Source organism: Myotis daubentonii, chromosome 7 (assembly GCF_963259705.1).
Source record: "Myotis daubentonii chromosome 7, mMyoDau2.1, whole genome shotgun sequence".
Lineage (NCBI taxonomy): Eukaryota > Metazoa > Chordata > Mammalia > Chiroptera > Vespertilionidae > Myotis > Myotis daubentonii.
Window position 1 is genome coordinate 94,133,163 of NC_081846.1, and position 15,072 is coordinate 94,148,234.

General features: G+C 61.5%; 1 protein-coding gene across 6 annotated transcripts; it reads left to right on the plus strand.

The window, feature by feature from the left end:
- Positions 1–392: 392 nt before the first annotated feature.
- PROC (protein C, inactivator of coagulation factors Va and VIIIa) lies at positions 393–10,436 on the plus strand. Of its 6 annotated transcripts, none has more exons than XM_059704781.1 (9): positions 393–414; positions 1,762–1,845; positions 3,397–3,563; positions 4,671–4,695; positions 4,809–4,949; positions 6,368–6,502; positions 8,430–8,569; positions 8,782–8,899; positions 9,781–10,436. In XM_059704781.1, the coding sequence occupies exons 2-9, from the start codon at positions 1,779–1,781 to the stop codon at positions 10,356–10,358; spliced, it is 1,371 nt and encodes a 456-aa protein (XP_059560764.1). In that variant the 5' UTR covers positions 393–414; positions 1,762–1,778; the 3' UTR covers positions 10,359–10,436. The 6 variants fall into 6 exon arrangements, with proteins under 6 accessions (XP_059560764.1, XP_059560765.1, XP_059560759.1 ...); XM_059704782.1 differs by having other exon boundaries at positions 397–414; positions 1,758–1,845; XM_059704776.1 differs by lacking the exon at positions 393–414 and adding an exon at positions 498–587.
- Positions 10,437–15,072: the final 4,636 nt, after the last annotated feature.

Genomic DNA, 15,072 nt, shown 5'->3' on the forward strand with positions numbered 1-15,072 from the left:
CGAGTGTCCTCCAGGCAGGTCACAGGGACGGCTGCAGCTGTGGGGTAGTTACAGGGCGACTGCCGTTGCCGGGCACCCACGTGGCAGGGACCTGAGAGGCACATCTTCCAGGTTTTGCATCACAAAACTCAGACGCCTGACAGCACGGCCGTAAAATCGGCAGTTTCCTTCATACAGGCACCGGAAGCAGGGCCTCCAGCCGGGCGCCCCGGTCGTTGGTCGGTCGGGGAAGGCTGGCGTCATTGCCAGTGCTGCTCTGGGGCACTGCAGTGTCTCTGGGTGAAACGTCACATCTGCAAACGGGGACACTGTCCTTCCTTCTGCGAGACCCCGGAGGCTAATCTAAGTCCACACCTGTGCGCAGCGTCCAAGGGCCGTCCCTCACCCCCTCCTGGAGGCACCGCTGGCGGCAAGGTGGGCTTCGGGCACAGGGCGCTGCTGAGCTGGGAACTAGTTTGTTTATCTGTGGAGAGGGCGGCCGGGCACTGAGGGCCAACAGGCAAATATTTGCAGTTACGGATTAACCAGAGGCCAGGCTGTCATGGCGGCAGGAGGGCGGCCTTGCGGTCTCTCCACGGCCCACCCCAGTAAGTCCCCTTCCAGGCAAGTCTGTGGGGTGGGCGGCAGGAGGGCGGACAGGCTGAGGGAGAAGTCCCTGAGCCCGGTTGGAGGGGTGGCTGGAGCTTGGGGTAAAGGGAGATCAGGACTGGCACCGGCCAGGCCAGGGCACTGCTTGGCAGTCCTCAGGGTGGGCGCCCAGTTCCACGGCCCTCTTCCCAGACGATAAGTGGACATCAGCTGAGGGCCTGGGGGCCAGGCCCAGCGCCAGAGGCAGCACCCTCCACCCCCCGCCCCACCTGGAGCCTGCACCCCACCCCCACCCCACCTGGAGCCTGCACCCTCCACCCCCCGCCCCACCGGGGCCTCTGGTTTGAACAGACATCAGAACCAGCCTCAGGCGGTGGCGGTGGAATGGGCCCGGCAGGGGCAGCCTGGGCAGGCGCCTACCCCTTGGTCTTGGGGACGGCAGGGCTCCCTGGCTTCCAGCGGGCACCTAGTGGTTTGGGGCTTGGGCTTCAGTCCGAGCTCTGCCACCTCCTGAGAGTGGGTTTTTAATACGTTACTTCACTCCCCTGAGCCTCTGTCCTCCGTAAATGGAGTGACGCCATAGCCTGCGTCTGGGGTGGCTGTGAGCCTTACCTGAGACAGTACCAGCTAATGTTTACCCAGCGTTTGCTACGTGCAAACCATATTTTAAGAGCTTTATGCGAGTTCACTCACTTAAGTCTAAGGCAAAAGTACAGTTTTCTATCCATTTTACAAATGACGAAAATGAGGCGTGGCGCCGTCCGGTCCCTGCCCAGGGTTGCTGCCCCGGCGCTGGGATGGCACCTGGAGGGCGCAGTCTGGCCTGGTGCCTGCCCTCTGACCGGACAGACGCTCGGAACACGCCGCTGGTGTCTGACAGGGGCTGGCGGTGACTCTCGGCCCGGCCGAGCAGCAGAGGCCCCACTCTGAACTTTCACCCCAGAATAGGGAGGGCATGAGCGTTCTGGGGGTGCCTGCCACCGTGCCGTGCGGAGTCCCCGTCCCACTTCCCCTCTCCCCTCAGAGTAGGTGGCATGCCCTCAGCCCGTGCGGACAAGGCGTCAGGGGGCGTCTGCCTGGTGGCCGGGAGCCCCGCCTCTGCCTGACACCAGCACAGTGGGAACTGCAGAGCAGGGCTGGTGGGCTGTGGGCTCAGAAGTCCTCCTCAGACAGGTGTCAGCAGTTCCAGCATGTGGCGGCTGGCCAGCCTCTTCCTGCTCCTGGCCGGGGGAATTTCCAGCTCACCGGTCAGTCCTGGTAAGACCACTCGCCCCTCCCCAGGACCCCGGCTGTGAGCCTTCAGCCACCCTCTGAGCGCGGGCGGATGAGAGGGCGGCTGAGCCGCTGCGGGCAGAGTGCCGGGGGCCCAGGGAGCCCCGGTCAGGGTACATCCTGGAGCTCCTTCCTCCACCTGGGACGTGGTCACAGGTCTCCTGAGCCTTCCCCCTTCACGCCCCACTCCCGCAGCTGGGAAAGCCCTAGGCCAGGCCGAGGGTATCAGCCACACCCCTCAGCCTGTCCTGAACCCTGCCCCCCCCCCCCCCCGGCCCCATAGCCAACAGGAGGGCAGGAGGCCCTGCGCCTTGCATTTGTGCCTCTGTTTTTTGGTTTTGTTAATCCCCACCCCAGGATATTTTTTCCACTGAGTTTTTAGAGAATGGAAGGGAGGGAGGGAGTAGGGGGAGAGAGAGAGAGAGAGAGAGATCAATTGGCTCCTTCCCTCATGTGACCAGGAATCAAACCCGAGACCCTTTGGTGCACAGGCCGACACACTAACCACTGAACACACTGGCCAGGGCTTTATGCCTCCCTTTGAGCTGCTTCTCTGCCTAGGGTGCCCTTCCTCCTCCCCGTCTCCCGCTGGCCTCACCCTTCAGCTCCCGCCTATAGCCACTTGGTCATCCGTCCAGACTCAACCCAGGCACAGCTTTCTCTTCCGGCCTTAGCATTTTCTCCCCAGCTTCTCCCCCACACGCCCCAGCCGCCCTGTCCCCGAGAAGCCCCTCTCGGAGCCCAGGAGGCAGGCGGTGGTCCTCAGTGGGTGGGGTTGTCACCCACGGGGAGTGCGTGGGCAATGCTGGCAGAGGTGGTGTCTAGACAGGGCTGCACAGGGGAATTCCGAGAACAGCGAGGCTGGTTTCACTGTGCCAGAGAACAACCGCATGTGGCGCCAGGTGCTCATTTCTGGACCAATCTCCCCAACACAGTAAGAGCCTCAGTTTGGAGGGAAAACAGGTTCAGAGGGGAAGACGCTGGCTCAAGCTCACACAGACGCAGGCTGAGGTTCAAAGGAGGTCTGAATGGTCACATCTCCTGTGCCCCAGCCTCCAGCCACCTCCGCAAGGGGGAGCAGAGGAGGGGAGAGTCATGACCTGGAATTATAAGTCCTTCCCAGGGTCTCCCCAGATCGAACCCCCACTCCAAAGTGAGCCCCCCAATTAGACTCAGTGTTCTCCAGTGGTGAGCACCCCTCCCCCCAACCAGATTCAGTTTTCCCCAGTGGTGAGCACCCCCCAACCAGACACAGTGTTCTCCAGTGGTGAGCGCCCCCCCAACCAGACTCAGTGTTCTCCAGTGGTGAGCACCCCCCCAACCAGACTCAGTGTTCTCCAGTGGTGAGCACCCCCCCCCCACCAGACTCAGTGTTCTCCAGTGGTGAGCGCCCCCCCCCAACCAGACTCAGTGTTCTCCAGTGGTGAGCACCCCCCCAACCAGACTCAGTGTTCTCCAGTGGTGAGCGCCCCACCCCCCAACCAGACTCAGTGTTCTCCAGTGGTGAGCACCCCCCCACCCCCACCCTCCAACCAGACTCAGTGTTCTCCAGTGGTGAGCGGGCCCACCAGGTGCTGCGGATACACAAGCGGGCCAACTCCTTCCTGGAGGAGCTGCGGGCGGGCAGCCTGGAGCGGGAGTGCATGGAGGAGATCTGCGACCTGGAGGAGGCCCAGGAGATTTTCCAAAGTGTGGATGACACAGTGAGACACCTGTGGACAGGCTGGGCATGGGCTGGTGGCTGGGTGGGGCCTGGAGAAGCAGGATGGGCTGCCTGCGAGGCCTCCTGGGGGACGGGGGAGGCTGTGGGCACCGGCCCCTCCCCCACCCCGTGGGGGGCTGGGGGTGGAATGAATAGTCTGCTGGAACTCTGCCCTTAGCTCCAGGAAGAAGGACCTGGGGGACGCCTCGGGCTGGGGTGCCCACACACGTGTCACCCTCCGCCAGCAGCCGCCACCTCTCCGTGCCCCATTTTCCTCCTTCCACCCACAAGCCTGCTGATCAGGATGTGTGACCCAACCCTGGTGTCTGTCCACATCTGCTGACTCTGCCTCAGCTCTGGTTCTCAGGGCAGAACCCGCTGGCTCCGGGCTCCGTGTCCTCGCTGGCCCCGGCCGGGTGGAGGCCCTGAGGTGGAAGGCGGACTTGGCTTTCTGACACAAGTCTCAGAACCCTCCACCCCGTGCGCCACCTGGAGGGGCGTCCCCTCCACGCCGGGGGGGTGCACTTCCTGTCCAGGATTCCGGACCGAGGGCAGCTCTGGTCCGCTCCCTCCTTGCCCTCCGCTGCCTCTTTTCCCAAACGGCAGGCTGCAGGCCCTCACGTCCCGTGGCCCCCCTCCCCCTCAGGCCTCTGGGCAGCAGCGCCCAGGGGGGTGTGCTGGCCCCGACAGCAGCAGCGGCGCCTGGTTAGAAAAGCAGCGACTGCCAGACCTGGAGCAGCAGCCTGTCCACCACGGAGGCCGGGAGCTGCTCAGCCGGGCGCACTGGCTGGGGGCTGGGGGCTGGGGGCAGGTGCAGGAGGGCTGCAGGAAGCCGGGGGAGCGTGGCAGGCTGGGAGCCGGCAGAGCGCCCGGTCCCTTTGGCTGTAGAGGCCGCTGTGCTAGCGGATGGTCCAGGGAGCAGGCTTCCGGGGCGGGCCCGCGGGGGCGGGAAGAGCTGGCCTTCCCCTGGCAGCCGTCCCAGCGCCGCGGACAAGCAGGGCTGACCCCCTTGGTCTGGAAGCCCTCCCCTCCCTGCTTGCTAGAGGCTGCCGAGCCCACCTGGACCAGACCTGGGGGGCGCCCCTGATGCGAACCCTTCTCTCCACAGCTGGCCTTCTGGTCCAAGTACTTTGGTGAGTGCTCCAGACTCCGGGCTGGGTGCCCGTGCCCCTGGGTCTCGTGGCCGCTGTGGGGACAGAGATGGGGTTGGTGGCACCAGTGACATCTCCCAAACCCCATGTCGCAGACGGGGACCAGTGCACGGCCCGGCCCCCCGAGGAGCACCCATGCAACAGCTCCTGCTGCGGCCACGGCACGTGCATCGATGGCATGGGTGACTTCCGCTGTGACTGCAACCAGGGCTGGGAGGGCCGCTTCTGCCGGAACGGTGAGGTGCCCCCAGGTGGGGCAGGCAAAAAACTGGGGAGCAGGGCGTGGGGGCAAGGAGGCGGGAGCACCATGTGGGGGCGGGAGGAGGCGGGAGCACCATGTGGGGTGGGGAGGAACGGGAGCACCATGTGGGGTGGGGAGGAGGCGGGAGCACCATATCGGGGCAGGGAGGAGCGGGAGCACCATGTGGGGTGGGGAGGAGCGGGAGCACCATGTGGGGTGGGGAGGAGCGGGAGCTCCATGTGGGGTGGGGAGGAACGGGAGCACCATGTGGGGTGGGGAGGAGGCGGGAGCACCATGTGGGGTGGGGAGGAGGTGGGAGCACCATGTGGGGGCGGGGAGGAGGTGGGAGCACCATGTGGGGGCGGGGAGGAACGGGAGCACCATGTGTGGTGGGGAGGAGCGGGAGCACCATGTGGGGTGGGGAGGAGCGGGAGCACCATGTGGGGTGGGGAGGAGCGGGAGCACCATGTGGGTGGGGAGGAGGAGGGAGCACCATGTGGGGTGGGGAGGAGCGGGAGCACCATGTGGGTGGGGAGGAGGAGGGAGCACCATGTGGGTGGGGAGGAGCGGGAGCACCATGTGGGGTGGGGAGGAGGAGGGAGCACCATATCGGGGCAGGGAGGAGCGGGAGCACCATGTGGGGTGGGGAGGAGCGGGAGCACCATGTGGGGTGGGGAGGAGGTGGGAGCACCATATCGGGGCGGGGAGGAGCGGGAGCACCATGTGGGGTGGGGAGGAGGCGGGAGCACCATGTGGGGTGGGGAGGAGCGGGAGCACCATGTGGGGTGGGGAGGAGGCGGGAGCACCATATCGGGGCGGGGAGGAGCGGGAGCACCATGTGGGGTGGGGAGGAGGCGGGAGCACCATGTGGGGTGGGGAGGAGGCGGGAGCACCATATCGGGGCGGGGAGGAGTGGGAGCACCATGTGGGGTGGGGAGGAGCGGTAGCACCATGTGGGGCGGGGAGGAGCGGGAGCACCATGTGGGGCGGGGAGGAGCGGGAGCACCATGTGGGGCGGGGAGGAGCGGGAGCACCATGTGGGGTGGGGAGGAGCGGGAGCACCATGTGGGGCGGGGAGGAGGCGGGAGCACCATGTGGGGCGGGGAGGAGCGGGAGCACCATGTGGGGCGGGGAGGAGCGGGAGCACCATGTGGGGTGGGGAGGAGGTGGGAGCATCATGTGGGGTGCGGAGGAGGCGGGAGCATCATGTGGGGTGGGGAGGAGGCGGGAGCACCGTGTGGGGGTGGGGAGGAGCGGGAGCACCATGTGGGGGCGGGAGGATGCGGGAGCACCATGTGGGGTGGGGAGGAGGCGGGAGCACCATGTGGGGTGGGGAAGAGCGGGAGCACCATGTGGGGGCTCCGTGGTCGGGCTGCCTGCCATCGCTCCAATGCACCTTGTCTGGCGCCCCAGAAGTGCGCTTCTCCAACTGCTCGCTGGACAACGGGGGCTGCGCGCACTACTGCCTGCAGGAGGCGGGCCGGCGCCGCTGCAGCTGTGCGCCGGGCTACCAGCTGGGGGACGACCACCTGCAGTGCGTGCCCACAGGTGAGGTGGGCTGGGCTGGGCTGGGCGAGGCTCTGGGGTCAGGGCGGGCGGGGTGTGGGCGAGGAACTGCACCAAGACCCACTGAAGGGAGCCGGCCGGGGCGCAGTCAGCCCACGAGGAGGCTGTGCCCTCCCAGCTTCCCGCCTGCTTTTTCCTTGCATCTTGCAGACAACACCTGGAGTCTAAGCCCGCAGGTGGCTCATTTCCCCAAACCTGAGCCCTGAGCCGGCGGGCTGGGGGAGGCCTGGGGGGTGCACAGGGGCAGTGCCTCCGGTCGTGTGTCCCGAGTCTAGGTGGCGGTATTGCCTCTCAGCACCCTACTCCCGCTTCAACCCTGGCTGCTCTGTGGAGAGACAGGAGCCCACCATCTGCCTTCCCCCTGTTTTCTTTCCTAGACGCTCGTTTTCATCAGTCTGTCTGTACTAAGAAGGCAGAGTCTTATAGCTCTGACCATGAGTGTCAGCAGGCTGCTCCTCCCGGGGCCGCTTCCCGTCCATTGTCCGGCGGGACCTGTGGGCGTGGGTCCTCCCATCTCCAGTCACAGCTCTTTAGGGGCCTCTTTGACCCCCCCCCCCCCCCGTTTTCTCTGTTTTCTTCTGGCACCTCCTATTCTCAGCTCTCTTCCTCTCACAGGTCTATTTCATTGTCTCTTCTGTTGTCCATTTCTTCGACTTTGTGTTCTTTCAGGGAACGTTCCACAGCTTTGTATTCCAATCCTTTTACTGAAAAAAATCTTTAGCTCCACCCTAGCCAGTTTGGCCCCGTGGATAGAGCATTGTCCTGCGGACCAACAGGTCCCGGGTTCGATTTTGGCCAAGGGCACATACCTTGGTTGCAGGGTCCTCGCCGGCCCGGGTCCTGGTCAGGGCTCGTGCAGGAGGCAGCCCATGGATGTGTTTCTCTCACATCGATGTTTCTCTCTGTCTCTCCCTCCCTCTCCCACTCTCCATCAAGATCAATGGGAAAACATCCTCCAGTGAGGATGCACAAAACGAAACGTCAGTCGTTCTAACTGGACTGGAGTTAAGTCCGTTCCATCGGCAGTGGCACGGCCATCCTGAGCGGCTGCTGGCCAGGCTCTCCGGGGCTTCCGACGGCCAGGTCCCAGCAGAGCCCCGCCCGGGCCCTAGGCTCCAGCTCCTGCGGATGGCCTGGCCTGGCTTCCTGCCCCTCGGAGCAGGACGGGGTGGGGCCGGCTCGCCCTGCAGGCCTCTGCTGACCCCTCTGGCCAGCCCTGGGGCACCCTGTCTGTGGCAGCTCCCGGCCACCCTCTGCACGGAAGGTGTCCACTGCGGGTGCGCGGGCAGAGGAGGCCCAGGCCGGGCAGGGCCTCGCCTTCGCTCCGGAACCGGCTGTCCTGCCGCCCACCCTGCCCGGCCTGTGGGAGCCGGCGCCTCGGGGTGCGGGGCGCAGAGCGCCTGTCCCTGGCTCCCTGTCCCTGACTGAGGGGCGTGCTTCCTCCTCAGCCAGTGCCCTCTGCGGGCAGCTTCTGGGGCTCCATTCCCTGTCGCTATTCGTTCCCCGCGATGGTTCCCACTGCCCCGCATCTCCCCGCCTCCCCAGTGGAGTGGCCGTCAGGCCCGGGCACACCTCCGGGCCCTCAGCTCTGTCAGGCGCCCTCTTCTCGACAAGGCACCGCACAGCCGTGCCGGAGCTGCTTGGGGCTCTCCAAGGGTGCCACCTCCTCCCCGCGACAATGTCTGGCCTGGGAGGAGCTGGGCAGCACCCCTTCCTGTGTGCCTCAGGCCGCTCCCCACAGCGGGGGTGGGGGGACTGAACCCTGAGGCGTTAGCCTCCCCAGGACACACGGTGGGGCGGTGATCCGCTTTCTGACTCTTGTTCGTTGACTGACTGACGGGAGAGGTGGACAAGGCGGGGCCTCCTGGGGGAGTGCCGGGCAGGCCCTCACCGGCTCCCCCTCCTGCAGTGAAATTCCCTTGTGGAAGGCCGTGGGGCCCCGTGGAGAAGAAGGGCGCGACCGTGAAATGCTGCACGGACCAAGCAGGCCAAGTGGACCCGCGGCTCGTCAACGGGAAGCTGACCCTGCAGGGAGAGAGCCCCTGGCAGGTGAGGGAGGAGGTGCTGCCTGTGCTGGGGGAGGGGGGAGGCGAGTGCTAAAGGCACCAAAGGGAGGGGCCGGGGACAGGCCCACTCTGTGAACTGTGCAGACACAGAAGGTGCCAGAACAGGGCCGGAAGGGAAGGCTGGGTGTGCTCCAGGCCTCCGGGCTGAGCCCGGGGTCTGTGCTGAGACACAGCGGCCGGCTCACCCCATTCTAGGTGGTCCTGCTGGACTCGAAGAAGAAGCTGGCCTGCGGGGCGGTGCTGGTGCACCCCTCCTGGGTGCTGACGGCCGCCCACTGCATGGAGGACTCCAAGAAGCTCACCGTCCGGCTTGGTGCGGGCCGGGGCCGGGGATGACGGGGGGGGGGGGGGGGGGGGGGGCGGGGGGCGGGAGGTGTGAGGACCCTGTCCCCAGGGGGTGCTTGGCCTCTACAGAAGGCGTTGGTCAGAGGCCTGCCTGCGCCCAGCCTCCTTCCTGTGGGGGGACTGCAGACAGGGGCGCGGGGGGCGTGCAGGTAGGGTTCTCGGTGCCGTCTTCCCTCGGCCAGGTGCTTTCTCACAAGTGTCTGCGTGTGAGGGTCACATACACGCTTGCCTCCTCTGCACAGACCCACAGGCACCTGCCTGGCCTCAGGGCCATGCTGCTGGTGGGCAACTCACAGCAGCCAGCTGCTTCCCTGCCACCGTGCAGGGCCCCCAAGCCTCGGCCCCACTCTGTACCAACTTCTGGAGGGGGCGCTTACTCCATTCTTTATGCCAAAAGGACGGACAGGCGTATTGCCAAAGACCAGATCCTCATCCCCTGCAATCATCTGCAGCACAGCCCGAGGGCCTGTGGCCCCAGTGGGGCTCTGCTGGCAACGCCCAGGCGTCCCTGTCTCTGGTGTGGCCCAGACCTTGCGTCCCTGCAGCTCTGCTCCCCTCGGCCCTCCTCTCTGGGTCTTGCTGCTCCTGCCCTGCCCCCACCATGGCATGTCCCTCTGGTGCCCAGGTTGGCACTGCTGCCATGTCTCGGCTGGCAGCAGCCTCGCTCTCCAGGGCTCTGTCTGTGAGTCTGAATCTCAGACCAGCATCCTGCCCCTTCACAACAGACGCCATGGCTGCCGCCCTTCTCGGGGAGCGAGGGGCCCCGTGTGCGGTGACTCGCGGGCTGTGGACCACGGGCACCCTCCACCGGGCCGGCCCCCGCCCCCCTAACCGCCCCTCTGCCCGCAGGGGAGTATGACCTGCGGCGCCGGGAGAAGGGGGAGGTGGATCTGGACATCGAGGAGGTTCTCATGCACCCCAACTACAGCAGGAGAACCACGGACAACGACATCGCCCTGCTCCGCCTGGCGCAGCCCGCCTCCCTCTCGCAGACTATCGTGCCCATCTGCCTCCCGGACCGCGGCCTGGCCGAGCGCGAGCTCACCCAAGTCGGCCGGGAGACGGTGGTGACGGGCTGGGGCTACCGCAGCGAGACCAAGAGCAACCGCACCTTCATCCTCAACTTCATTAAGATCCCAGTGGCCCCTCACGACGAGTGCGTCCAGGTCATGCACAACACGGTCTCGGAGAACATGCTGTGCGCGGGCATCCTCGGGGACCCACGGGACGCCTGCGAGGGCGACAGTGGGGGGCCCATGGTCACCTCCTTCCGTGGCACCTGGTTCCTTGTGGGCTTGGTGAGCTGGGGTGAGGGCTGCGGACGCCTCCACAACTATGGCATTTACACCAAAGTCAGCCGCTACCTCGACTGGATCCACAGCCACATCAGAGCTGCGGCAGCCTCCCCGGGCAGCCCGGGGCCCTAGCACCCCCCCTCCCCCCCAGGCCTGGGCACTGGTGGTGCATGGCAACGTGTGGGTATTAAAGGGGGCATGCAACAAGCACCCGCTGCTGTTCTGTCCATCTCTTTTCGGGGCGGTTCTAGAGGGAAGTAATATTTATTGAGCATCTGTATATCCCAGGTTCCTGAACGGAATCTTGTTTAGCACCACAGCAACCCCGTGGGGTAGGGAAGAGCACATCTAAGTCCTGTGGGGTCTGAAGCTGGTCACATTTGGGGGACTCTCTTTATGAAAAAGAATAAAAAAATATGACTTCACAACTGCGAGAGCCTCCCCGGGCCCTGGACGGGCCGTGCAGGTCAGGGCTCTAACTCAGGACGCAGGAGGACAGGGTCCCGGGAGGTGTGGCGGTGCAGCCAGGACTCACACCTAGGTCTGTTTCCCACACCCAGGGCTCCTGTCCCTGGTCCCCAGACAGACCCCAGCGCCGTGCCTGTGCGTGGGGGCCTCGCCAGCCCCACAGGCCCTGCCCCTGCGGGGAGCCGGGGCCTGCAGGTGTTGGTTGGGCCAGAAGTGCCTGGCAGTGCCGTGGGGCAGCCACTGGAGACAGTCAGAGAGCCGCGGGCTGAGGCGGCCTGACCAGCTTCATCGGCAGAGACCAGTGATTCCGAGAGCGGTCAGGGTGCCTGACCATAACGGGCAGTGGAGCCAAAGTCATCCTGAGCTTAGTCTAAGTCTGCGAGGCCCGCAGGTCACTCCCCTTGGGTGGGAGCAGCGGCTCGTCCTGGCTGTCCACTTGCCCCCCGACAGAGCTTTCACAAAGACTCCTTCCGGCCCACCCTCAGATCCTGGCTGGGCCGATTCAGGGTCAGGGCCCAGACACGGACTTTTTAAAACTCCCCAGTGATTTTAGCGTTCAAGGGCTGACGCCACGGGGCCTCTTCTGCTTGGACAGGCCGGGTTCTCAGACTCAAGGCCAAGGAGCATGGAGACAGACTCCGGAAGTGACCAGGCCACCCTCTGCGGGCACCTGACCGTGGGCTCTGCGGAACAGGGGCACCGGGAGGGGGGTGTGGCAGCGGACACAGGCAGCACCAGGCCAAGGCGGGTATGGGTGCGGGCGGGAGGTGGGGCCCTGAAGCCAGCAGCCTGGGCTGTCAAGAGGCAGCCCAGGGAAGGAAGGCCTACCCATGTACGAATTTCATGAATTGGGCCTCTAATTATAAAATAACATGTACCTCTAAAAATATAGCTGCAAAATATGTGAACCAGCAAGTGACAGAAGGGCAGGGAGAAATACACAATTGTACTTGGAGATTTTAAAAAGCTCCCTCAGAAACCAATAAATTAAACAGATTAAAAAATTAAACAGGTATATGGAAGGTTTGAGCAATGAAATCATTTATGAAAGTGGGCTGGGCCAAGGAAGCCTCAGTAACTTCCAGGGACTCAAAATGTGATAGAGCCCAGCCAGCGGGGCTCAGCGGTTGGGTGTTGACCTATGAACCAGGAGGTCAGGGTTCAATTTCCAGTCAGGGAACAGGCCCAGGTTGCAGGCTTGATCCCCAGTGGGGCCATGCAGGAGGCAGCTGATCGATGATTCATGTTTCTATCTCTCTCTCCCTCTTCCTTCCTCTCTGAAATCAATAAAAAGTATTTATATATTTAAAAACCATGTGGTATAAACCATGTCCTCTCGCCAAAAGGCAGGAAAATAAAAATTAATAACAAGAAATAGTTTTTATATGTTCTCAAACTAACATAATGAAAAATCATAAGAGAAATTAAGAAACAGCAAGAACTGAGTGTTAAATTGTGGGACATAGAGTAATGCATCAAGGGAAATTATATCTTTAAATACACTAATCAAGAAACAAAAAAGTTAAAAGCAACTGTGTATTAATCAGTGTTCTCCAGAGAAACAGAATCGACACATCTATGTATATGTATATGTATATGTATATGTATATGTATATGTATATGTATATCTATATCTATATCTATATCTATATCTATATCTATATCTATATCTATATATCATTCATCTATCTATATCTCACACACACACACACACACACACGCGCGCGCGCGTGCAAGATTTATGTTAAGGAATTGGCTCATGCAATTGGGGGGCTTGGCCAGTCCAAGATCTGATGGGATAGATTGACAGGCTGTAGACTCGGGAAAGAATTATGGTTTGAGTCCAAGGCCATCTTTTGGTGGAATTCTGCCAGGACTGACCAGCAGACCCTGAGCAACAGGTGAATGATGACTCTGACACACGTTTCTGTGAATGAGATGCTAAGGGACTGCCTGGCTGTAGGAACCAGATAGCCCCATTTGCCTGCCTCCTTAGGCTTTTATTGTAGCAACAGCTTGAACTAAAATTAACCTCTAGACACAATCAGCAGGGTGAGCATCCTTGAGAAAGCACATGCTTCTAAAGACTAAACATAGAGATTCCAGCAAAACACCTGGGGGCTCCAACTTGTTTGGAAAAGTCAATGCAGGGGCTGCTGCCTTCGGCAAGGTCCCCGCAATGGCCCCCGACCTTTTGGAAAATCCTCCTTACAGACATTCCAACCAAGTCTCGCGCTTCCCCACAGAATTCCTTCTTGCTCAGGGAGGTCAGGCTCGTTCCCTTCAAGTCTTCAAGTGATTGCCTAAGGCCCGTCCACATTATGGAGGAGGGTCATCTGCTTTGCTCAGTCTACCAATGAAAGTGTCAATTTCATCCAAAAATCTCCCGGCAGAAAACACCCAGAGCAGTGCCTGGCCCAGGCTGGCACTATGGCCCAGCTGCCAATTTGCTGCATAAAATGAACCATCACAAAGCGTTATGGGTTGAACTGAATTCACTCCCCTCAAGTTTATATGTTAGTGTCCTAACGCCTAGGCCCTAGGCCAGTGATGGCGAACCTCTTGAGCTCAGCGTGTCAGCATTTTGAAAAACCCTAACTTAACTCTGGTGCCGTGTCACACATAGAAATTTTTTGATCTTTGCAACCATAGTAAAACAAAGACTTATATTTTTTATATTTATTTTATATATTTAAATGCCATTTAACAAAGAAAAATCAACCCAAAAAATGAGTTCACGTGTCACCTCTGACACGCGTGTCATAGGTTCGCCGTTGCTGCCCTAGGGCCTCGGAAGTGGCCTCATTTGGAAATAGGGCCGTAGCAGCTGTAATCAGTTAAGATGAGCTAATATGGAGCAGGGTGAACCTCTGCTGTGACTGGTGTTCTTATAAAAGGAGGAATTTGAACATAGACACACCATGAGTGGAGATGTGAACACACAGAGAGAATGCCTGGCCAGTAAAGGATCCGGAATAGGTGGCTAAGTCCCAGGGGAGCCCAAGAGGGCCCAGGGATGAGACAGCTGGCAGCCAGGGCTGGGGCGCGCAGTCCTGAACCCCTTCGCTGCGTGGACCCCGGCTCAGGCTTCTCACAGCAGCCGGATGGAAATGCAGACGCTACCTTTTGATGAGGAGGACAGGGTCCAGCGGGGTCCTGAGACACCCCCACTGGAGGAGTCCTGCCCAGCGGGGCAGGGTCAATATTTGGGATGGCTCAATCATTAGCCAACATCAGCCTGTCCTTTGGCAGGCTCCCTCGGGCAGGTGCTGGGTGAGGGCAGGCCTGGCTCCAGCCCCCGGGGCCAGCTCTCTCACCCCCACCCTGCCTGCCTAATGGGGGCCCCTGGGTCTTCGCCAGAACTGGATGCGGAGGGCAGGCAGGTGGCAGCCCCTGACCTCTCTGCTCAGACTTCCCCACGGGAGAGGGTTTGTTGCCTATTAAGGTGCCAGCCAAACAAGCAAGCACTAAGACCCTAAAACAGTGGGGAAATGAGCTTTAAAAGAATCTGTCAAGAAAAAAAAAGGGCATTGGAAGTAATCATCAATGAAAGTCAGAATTTTGATGGACTTTACTGCACTTATTTTTTTAAAAAATTTTTAAAATATATTTTTTATTGATTTCAGAGAGGAATGGAGAGGGAGAGAGAGAAAGAGAAACATCAATGATGAGAGAGTCACTGATCAGCTGCCTCCTGCATGTTCCACACGGGAATCGAGCCTGCAACCCCGGCATGTGCCCTGACTGGGAATGGAACCATGACCTCCTGGTTCATAGGTTGGGCTTACCGGACTTGTTTTGCGGTTTAGCATTATTTTTATTTTAGACCCTTTGGGGCCCATGATGAGCTTTGCTGGATTTAATCCTCCAAGCTGGCTGAGACACAGGCTGCTGGCCGCCCATTTACCCAGACAAGAAAACGGAGGCTCAGAGAGGCTAAACTTCTCTGCAAACACACTGGGTGGGTATGGAGAGACTGAGGGTCTGCCTCCAGGGGAGGACCCTTAGTTAATGTGGGTCTGGGGAGACCTCAGCAGGGAGTCACTGGGCAGGTGGGGGCAGAGGCTGGAGCCGCATGGAGCCAACCCTGGGGACACAGGATCTTAACGGCTGACAGGTGCCCGCTGTGGGGTCCGCACAGACAGAGCTCCGGTCCTATTTCCAAGTGAGGCCGCGGGGAGGCCCCGCCCCTGTGCTGGAACTGGGGAGTCACAGCCTAACTTGGCTCTAGAGACTCTGGGTTGTTTGGGGCCTGTCGTCTGGGCGGCAGAAAGACCCAGGCCCACAGCAAGTTGGTGGTGGAGCGAGGGCTAACCCCCAGGTCCCTGCCTCCGCCCACCACCCTGCAGGGGAGCACCAGGGCCAGAGCCCTGCAGCG

Excerpts from the sequence above, each read along its gene's own strand:
- PROC (XM_059704776.1), top strand. The coding sequence starts at position 542 with ATGGCGGCAGGAGGGCGGCCTTGCGGTCTCTCCACGGCCCACCCCA. Across the intron at positions 4,696-4,808 it reads CTTCTGGTCCAAGTACTTTG|ACGGGGACCAGTGCACGGCC; the intron begins GTGAGTGCTCCA and ends CCCATGTCGCAG. Across the intron at positions 6,503-8,429 it reads CCTGCAGTGCGTGCCCACAG|TGAAATTCCCTTGTGGAAGG; the intron begins GTGAGGTGGGCT and ends CCCCTCCTGCAG.